We start from the raw sequence: 9,646 nt of genomic DNA, 5'->3' as shown, positions 1-9,646 counted from the left end.
CCTCAGGAAAAATATCTTGACTAAGGTCCTCATAATTCATGCATGAAAGGGTTAAAATGAACGAGAAACTGAAGAAAACAAGGGTGGTCTAATAATTTTTTCCATGACTGTATCAGCGTATTCCGTAGCTGTATTTTTAATTTTTTATTTTTTTTTTTGTAAAAGTCAAGCATAGGTTTGTTATCCTGATCCAAATCTAAACCATGAGTCTGGCCTAACCAGATGGTCTGGTTGCAGGAGCCTCTGGTTCTCATTGCGATAGTCACACCTGAATAACAGCCTGTCATGCACACAGCTGCACCCCTTCAGCCTCTTCACCTTTTACCAGCTTTAGCCTCATTCTCAGCTCTAAATCTGATTTATTTATATTTTTCCAGAATACTAATTAACTGTGGGACACTGTAATCGGCTATTCACTAAGTAAAGGCCCTGTGGGAATGTAAAGATGTCACCTCAAGGATGCTCAGGATTTAGGTCTTTGTTGAAGAAATGACCACTAATGATGTTGAGGAGGTGTGGAAATGGTTGTTCTTGTGACACTGTGACAGGACAGTGAAGTATTTGTGTCACAGAGCACTTCATATCTGATAAATGTGGTTCCTGTATCCTCCTCCCTGGCATTTCCTTTGTAGTTGTTTTGTTCCCATGATACACAAGCTGAAAATATGAGAAGAAGTAGCTCCTCCAAATTTTTCATCTTCACAGAGGTAAGAATAATAAACAAACATTATACAAAGAAAATAGTAGTTTGTGAATAATTACACTAAAAGGCCTAAGATTCATGTGACTTAATGTTTTGCTTTATCTTTTTAGCCTTAAATAGACAAAAACTGCACAGCAACTAATATTACAGATCTTACATATTTACTAGTTGTCTAGAATCTACAGTTCGATAACATAAAACAGATATAAAAAATAATGCGGCTATTTATGCTAAAATGAGCAGATTGTGAATAGATTAAGCATTTAATTTACCTTTGGTTAATTATAATAGTTACTGTGAAGAAGAATATTGCATCTCTCAGCTAGAATCTCCCAAAAATTCAGGTGAAAATTCACAAAAGTCTATAAAATACTCTAAATTCAGAATTTTTGAAGTCAGGTAATACAGTTTATCAATAGAAAGTGTATTTTAAGCCTCAAAAATGTAAAAGTTTTGCTGGATTGAATTGAATTGTTTTGCTATCTTGAAAATTTTTATCTATTGTTGCCCATTAAATTAGAATAATTTGGTTTTCAGACAATTTATTCAAGAATAAATTACATCGTCACAATCATTTCATGAGAAGAGATAAAAAAAATATTTATTCGACCTTCATAGGCAGCTGTATATCTGCAGTTAACATGAATTTTAATCGTGGGAAAATGTGGGTTTTTCCATCTTTGAAACTATATTCAAAAACTGCATTTGTTTGTTAAAGAATTAAAAATATGACTAAGAAAGTAACTAAACTAACGGATAGTATTGTTGGAAATAACACTTTTTTTCTGTTTCTGTTTAACAAATGCCTTGGATTAATTTTATTTCAGTGACTATTTACATGAATGAATGTTAGTGATGTATCCTCAGGGCTTCTTAGGTGGACAAACTAATTTTGAAAAAAATTTGAAATGAAAACACATTAGAAGTAGCATTTTAACTGTAAAATGCGGTTTGTCATCTTTTCATGGTCATCAGATATGACCCACTTGGACGTTCAGAGGTTCCGTAGTGAACATGAAAACACTGTCATCTTCTACAACATTCATTCACCAGAAAAACCCATGGAATTTGATTAACGACAGTGGATGGAGACACTTGTTTTATGTTCAGTTAATGATATATTTTGATGAAAAAGTCACTTTTTCTTCAGTTTTCTCTATTTCTGATATAATAACCCCTCAACTTTGATCTGAGCTTTTTCGAACATCTACATCACAGGTGTCAAACATGCGGCCCGGGGGCCAAAAACAGCCCGCCAAAGGTTCCAATCTGGCCCGTGGGAGGAATTTGCAAAGTGCAGAAGATATTAACAGTCAAGGGCGTCAAACTCGAATATAATAGCAAAATAACCTATAAATAATGATTCCAAAAGTTCTTCTTGGTTTAATGTGAAAAAAATAATATGATATTATGCCGATAAATAATGGCAACACCCATTTTTTCTCTTTGATTTACTGCAAAGAACATTAAATTCTGATATCCTTTAAGAATAAAACAGCAATAACCTGAACTAATATGAACAACCTGAAATGTCTAAAGAAAAATAAGTGCAATTTTAACAATATTCTGCCTGTTTTGTGCCTTGGTAGATCTGATCTGTAATGCACATGTAGAAATCATAAGTTGAAGCAAAAATATTAATCACATTTTTTTTTAATTATTATTATTTCTTCTTATTTTTCTTCAGAAATTTCTGTCTTTTCAGGTGATTCACATTTTTTTTGTTTGGATAGTTTGTAAAATGCAAATGTTTTCATAATTTAATGTTATTTTTTACATATAAAAAATTTGGAGTTGTCATTATTTATAGGCTATTATGCTATTATTTGACTGGTCTGGCCCACTGGAGATCAAATTGGGCTGAATGTGGCCCCTGAAAGAAAATGAGTTTGACACCCCTGATCTACATGATCAGTGAATTAAATACAGGAAAACACATGAATTTCACTGTAAAAAAAAAACAAAAAAAAACAGAGAATAATATTATGATAAATGGTGATAAATCACTTAAAGAAAGGTTAAATAGAGGGGAACTGACACAAAAATAACACTGGGTCTTTATCCTCCTGAGACTCAGGAAATGCCAGGAAAGTACAAGTTTTAGCTTTTTTTCAATTAAATAATTGCCTGTATTGGAAACAGCATGATGTAACAGTTTTTTTCAGATGCATTTTTTTTTTTTTTTAATGGAATGTCCTTTGCGGTGGACAGTTTTTTTGTTTTGTTTTTTATAAAGCTGTGAAACTCTTGCCACAAATGTTGACAGAAAACCCTTAGCTAGGTCTTAGCACAGGAGTGTCAAACTCAGTTTAGTTCAGGGGCCACATTCAATCCAATATGATCTCCAGTGGGCCGGACCAGTAAAATAATAACAGTGAAAAAGTCAAATTAAATTATGATAATGTTACCATCTACAAAAATCGAAATAACATGAACAACTGGAAATGTCTTACGCAAAACAACTGCAATTTTAACAATATTCTGCCTCAGTTTATCATTTACAGATGTGCATTACAACTTACATTACAACTACAAACACACACAACATTTAATAACAGGCAGAATATTGGTAAAATTGCATTTACTTATCTTAAGACATTTCAGGTTTTTCACATTTTTTTGTAAAATAACATTTTTAATATAAACATTTTCATGTAATTTTGCTTTTTTACACTAAAACAAAGACAAAATTTGCTGTTTTCATTATTTATACGTTTAATATGTTAGTATTTTACTGGTTCTGACCTACTTGAGGCCTAATTGGTCCGTATGTGGAATCTGAATTAAAAATGATTTTGACATCCGCAATTATTGATATCTTCAGTGTAATTTTTGTATTTCACAAATCTATCCAACGGGCCAGATTGGATCCTTTGGTGGGCCGGATTTGGCCCCCGGGCCCCATGTTTGACACCTGTGTCTTAGCAGGTTAAGGGTTAGGATTTGTAGAAGTTGGTGAGTTAGTATATAATTATTACAAGGGAGCATTAGAAATCCTATTATATCACAGAGAATAATTCATTGATTAACACAGTGTTTCTCAAAAAGTGGGGCAGGCCCCCTCGGGGGGCTGTGAAGGCTTGCCGGGGGGGGGCATGGGATCATTCCTAGGTGTTTATTTTTTCTTCAGGTTAGAACATGTAGCAGGTGGAACTAATGTTGTAGTGTCGGAGCTCCCTGGACTCATTTTAGGGACGTACAACAAACAAATCTACTGCCATGGTGATCTGTCACTAGACTAGATAAAGAGTTTCGGTTTGGAGAGTGGACAAGGATTGGACTGGAAAAGAAAAATGTGCAATGTTTCTGTTTTTGCACAGTTTGTACAATTTGCACTTTGATGTTCTGAGATGTGCAACGTAAACGGGCTCATTGCAGCCACTGATATTGTTAATATTGTTCATCTTTGTTACCAAAATGTGTTTGTTGTTCTAAAAAAAAATTTACCGTCTTGTCATAGTTGTAAGATAATTACACATTTCCTATTTTTATTTTGAAAAATAATGTCTCAGGGAGCAGTCTTGTTGAGTTCATTTGCATTGCTCAATCAAAAATCTACGTTATTTTTAATTTACACAACAAATTATTTAGGGAAAAGCAAAAAGTATTCCTACAATACTGATGTTTCTTTCAATAAAAGTAATAATTGCACCACAGGTACAATGTTGTTGGGGTTGAGGGGGGCTTGGAGAATTTTCGTGCTCCAAAGGGGGGGCCCGACAGGAAAAGATTGAGAACCACTGGATTAACAGGAGATGGTGTATTGTCATAAAGGAGCCTAATGAATGAGGTTTGTGATTCACCGAACACTGGTCAGTCTGATGCAAAATGTTAAACAATAAAAGCCGTGTGTGTGTGTGTTGACAATTGTTTATGAGAAGGTGGCGTCTTTAGCAGATTGAGAGATAAGGTCACGGGATACAGCACAAAACAAGGACTCTTATCTGTTTCTCCTCAACACTGACGCTGAAGGAGAGACGCCCAAAGCGTTAAATCCCAAACACTGTCTCACTGTGAGAACCGTCTATTGTGTCCAAGGTGATAGTGTGTGGGTCTCAGGACCTGATATCAGATAAAAACTTCCAAAAATAAGGCCCGAGTGGGCTTTGTGAGGCTCGTCACATTTTTGGAAACGGCACAAAAACAGCCCTGTCTGGAGGTTACCTTTAGATCTCCTCAACCAGTGTTTTGTTTCACAGAACGGCTTTTTAAGAAAATGGAAAAAGGCTCAGATTGACCCCACGTTAGGGCTAATCTATACCTGTCTACTTTAGTTCATGTTATTAGTGACGCCTGCCTCATCACCTTCTATGAAAATGTGTTTGTTGATGGTTGTTATTTGATATAATGTGAATAATTTTTTTTTTTTTTTTTTTTTTGTCATTTACCACTTCAGTAAGATGCACCCACTATTCTTGCATCATGTTCTGTTTGAGTACTTCTCTCAAATTCTTGCAATATTAGCCAGAAATGTGTTTTTTGAGGTTGCAAGGATGTTGATCTTTGGCTATTGGGTACCAGATATATAAACTACCCTATATGAAGAAAAATCTCCCTTTAAACTTCAAAGAATTATTGATGTTTATAAGCTATATGGACAAAAATATTGGGACGCATCATGTCTACAGCTCGTAAGATGTCCTCTTCATGCTGATTGGAGACAGATACATCAATATTTCCTTAAAGTTTAATGGGAGATGTGAAGAAAGTAGATGGTTAGCTGTGGTAGAAAATTATTATTTACACCAAAAATATGTTAGAAATTTACAGGGAGAACCATTAACCCTTTCATGCATGGCGGTCACTACAGTGGACAGTTATTTTACAGCTGTTATATTGTATATTCATGGGTTTTGTTGTTTTAGTTCCATATCAGACAACACAGTGGACTCTTATGCATCCTCCCATACACTGACATTCAGACCATTACTGAAACTTTGCTGTTTTTGATCAACCTGATCTGCAGAAACATGTTTGAGTGTAAATCAATTGTCATTTGTTAGACAAAACAGTTTTTTTTTTTTTGCATATTATCTCCATGAAGTGAGTAATAACTAGCATTAGAATATGTTAAAATGTGAGAAAACATCAGATTAGCAGCATTAAAAATGTTATTATTTCATTGTTACCTCCGCCAAGGAGGTTATGTTTTTGCCAGGGTTTGTTTGTTTGTTTGTTTGTTTGTTTGTCTGTCTGTTTGTCTGTCCGTTAGTGTGCAACATAACTCAAAAAGTTATGGACAGATTTTGATGAAATTTTCAGGGTTTGTTGGAAATGGGATAAGGAAGAAATGATTAAATTTTGGTGGTGATCGGGGGTGGGGGGGCCCACGGGGGGGCCCATTTCCAACAAACCCTGAAAATTTCATCAAAATCTGTCCATAACTTTTTGAGTTATGTTGCACACTAACGGACAGACAAACAGACAGACAAACAAACAAACAAACCCTGGCAAAAACATAACCTCCTTGGCGTGGGGGGGCCCACGGGGGGGGCCACTGATCAGCCTTGGCGGAGGTCTGTGCTCTCCGAGTGCTTCTAGTTTTTATATCACTTTCTGATATTGGGTTTTAAACATGTTTCTTTACTTCAAAAAAGAAATGCGTGGACATTTTCGTAACTCCATTAAAAAAAAAAAAAAAACTTGTTCGCATTGTTTTTTCATCCCTAAGGAGGAATAAAAACACTCAAGACAACAAATCTTGACTAAAGTTCTCATAATTCATGCATGAAAGGGTTAAAATCATAGTCACGGATAAAAAAACAAAACAAAACAAAATCAATCAATGAAGTAAAAAAACATGTCTGAGGCATTTTGGAAACAAAGATAATTTAAATAAAACTAACCAATGCAATGATATTTATTAGGGGTGTCCGATATTGGCTGTTTTGCCAAAAACCGATATGCCGATATTGTCCAACGCTTAATTTCCGATTCCGATATCTACCAATACCGCTGCCGATATATGTGGAATATTAAACTAATTTTAGGTAACACATCACATTTCTCCTGTCATGGAATTAACACATCATGCCTAATTTTATTGCGATGCCCCATTGGATGCATTCTCAAATGCAACAAGGCTTTCAAAATGTAAACTCTGTCTGTGCAAAGAATACATACTTCAACTTAAGTTGTGGAAAAAATGCCATATTTATTTATTTTCTCTCCCTCCCTCCATTTGTCTGTTACAGTGTGGCAACTCTACTGTACAATTTTGAAAACTGCACATTTCTTTCAGCTACAAACAATGCGTCATTTACGCGTCAGTTAAATGCTGGCAAAATCAAGGCATTATTTTATTGGTTTTAATGATAGGCAAACAAACCGATAACGATATTCACTGATATTACATTTTTATGCCTATTATTTATCAGAATATAAAACTATATTGTGACGTTTATCATTATTGTTTTGTATCCCAGACCCCTGTTAGAAAAGAAACACCTGAATTCAACGTGTCCAAAGACTTTTGTCCATATAGTGTATCTGTATATATAATATAATCTACACATCTTTGAGACCATTTGCCCCATCAAAAAAAAAAAAAAAAAAAAAAAAATTCTCATTGTACTTTTACCTAAGTAGGATTTTTCATGCATGATAATTACTTTTTATTCAGCAGGTGCAGTAGAAAAGATCATTTTTGCTCACTTTCTCTCCTCTTTTTACCCTCCTCATTTCCTCATTAACCTGATTAAATTTACCTGTGCACTCCTCATTTAAAGGCTGCACACAATCTTATTTAGTTTTTTTATGTTTGTATGAGATAACTCTTGTGGTAAGTGGATTCTCTCTAGTTTTTAGTTTAAGCTTTAGGTATTTCAATTACAGTCATAGTTCAATGAATTCACTTGACAGGTTTATTATGGTTTGACCGATATCCCCTTAAAAATCACACATGCTCTTAAGTTCTGACAAAACAAACTTTCTTTGGTGGACTAAAGTTGAAGTTTCTTAGCTTTTTCCCCTTTATCCTGATGATGATCAACATTTAATTCCCACTTCCTTGTTAACGCCACTGCAAAACCAAAAACAACATATTCCACTCCGTCTGCTGTACAATCACTGCGTAAATGGAAAACTACCCAGTCCTTAAAAACATTCTTCTAATCAATATGAGCTGAAAGATTAGAGCCGTTTTTCTTGAGCCAAGTAAGCAAAGTGTGCAATCTGTACGCCTTAAGGAGCGTGCAGATTCAAGTTCATGGCATCACAGAATTTGGCAAGTGGACCTTGAGGAGATTGATTTTTTACAGTTGTCTGAACACTTAAATACTAACAGTGATTCCTAAACCACTTTCTCTGAGACCGTCAACTCTTGTAGCCAATGAATTTGCCTAGTGTGTAAACTGAATGTACCTCTGCAGCAGAACTCTGAACATGACCTGTCTGCTTTGCTCTATGCCAGAGGTGTCAAACTCATTTTAGTTCAGGGGCCACACACAGCCTAACAGAATCTAAAGTGGGCCAGACCAGTAAAGTAGTATAAATAATAGGATAATAACTTTTAAATAAATAATGTCAATGCCAAACTTTTTGCTGTGTTTTTGAGTGAAAAAAGTAAAATTCCATAATGAAAATGTTTACATCTTGGAACTGTAATTGAACATAACTTGAACAAATATGGACAACCTGAAAATTCTTAAGAAAAATAAGTGCTATGTTAACAATATCATGTCTTAGTTTATCATTTATAAATGTGCATCGTAGCTTACAGATCACAGTGGAACTACAAATACACAAAACATTTAATAACAGGTAGAATATTGGTAAAATTCCACATACTTCTCTTAAGACAGTTCAAGTTCATATTTGTTCAGGTTATTCACATTTTTTGTAAAAAAAAAAACCCAAAACAAAACAAAACTTGTCTGTAAATGTACTTTTTTTACACTAAAACAAGAAGGAAAATTTGCGGTTTTCATTATCGATAGGTTATTATGATAGTATTTTACTGGTCTGACCCACTTTAGATTGAATTGACCTACAATGATTTTAACATCCTTGATTGTTAATATCTTCAGTGTAATTTTTGCATTTCATAAATTCATTCCACGGGCCGGATTGGACCCTTTGGTGGGCCGGTTTTGGCCCTTGGGCCGCATGTTTGACACCTGTGCACTACGCAATTGAAGAATCATTTGTTTCCAAATTGACAGTCTGTACCTGTAGCCTTATGTGACATTTAGCCTGATCCTTTTCCCCTGTAGCATAAATGTTTTCCCTTTGAGATGATAAATACCCCCGCCCCCCCCCAGACTCCTGTATGTGCTAGTATGACGTCATTGCAAACTGCATATGTAGAAATAAAATATGTTTTCACTGGTATCAGTGCCCAGCTGGTTGTCTTGAATATGGTTAGCCTCATGGCATAATTGCCTTAACTCTGTGTAACTTTACTCTCCTAACACTGCTGATTTATTACCCCACCACCCAAAGGGGAGGCAAGAGGTATAGTTTTTGGTTCGGTTTGTTTGTTTGTTTGTTTGTTTGTTTGTTAACACTCTAGCATCAAAACTATTTGTTGAATTCATACCAAATTGGGTTTATAGATTTCCAGTGACCTGGAATAGATCTGATTTCATTTTGGGAACAGTGGATCAAATTTCTAATTTTTAATGAATTTTTAACCCTTTCATGCACAGCGATCACTACAGTAGACAGTTATTCTACAGCTGTTCTCTTGTATATTCATGGGTTTTGTTGTTTTAGTTACATATCAACCAACACAGTGGACACTTATGCACCATCCCATAATACACTGCAATTCATACCATTACTGTAACTTAGCAGTTCTTGAGAAACCTGATCTGTAGCAACACTCAACATATTTGAGAGTAAATCAGTTGCTAATTGTTATTAGACTATAATTAACAAGGGGTTTTTTTTGTTTGTTTTTTTTAAACAAGAAGTTGTTGTGTTTTGTTGTTTTTCGCATGT

At 34.9% G+C, this 9,646-nt stretch overlaps 1 protein-coding gene across 2 annotated transcripts in view; it reads left to right on the top strand.

The window, feature by feature from the left end:
• The first annotated feature begins 595 nt into the window (after positions 1-595).
• Positions 596-9,646, top strand: part of pde4ca (phosphodiesterase 4C, cAMP-specific a) — a 135,088-nt gene continuing 126,037 nt past the window's right edge. For both annotated transcript variants that reach the window (XM_030160809.1, XM_030160808.1), the window contains exon 1: positions 596-707. In XM_030160809.1, the coding sequence (XP_030016669.1) occupies positions 666-707 (42 nt within the window). In that variant the 5' untranslated portion in view covers positions 596-665. The remainder of the gene's footprint in view (positions 708-9,646) is intronic.

Source organism: Sphaeramia orbicularis, chromosome 17, assembly GCF_902148855.1.
Source record: "Sphaeramia orbicularis chromosome 17, fSphaOr1.1, whole genome shotgun sequence".
NCBI lineage: Eukaryota > Metazoa > Chordata > Actinopteri > Kurtiformes > Apogonidae > Sphaeramia > Sphaeramia orbicularis.
Note: the sequence above shows the minus strand (reverse complement) of the source record. Positions and strands in the feature narration are given on the sequence as shown.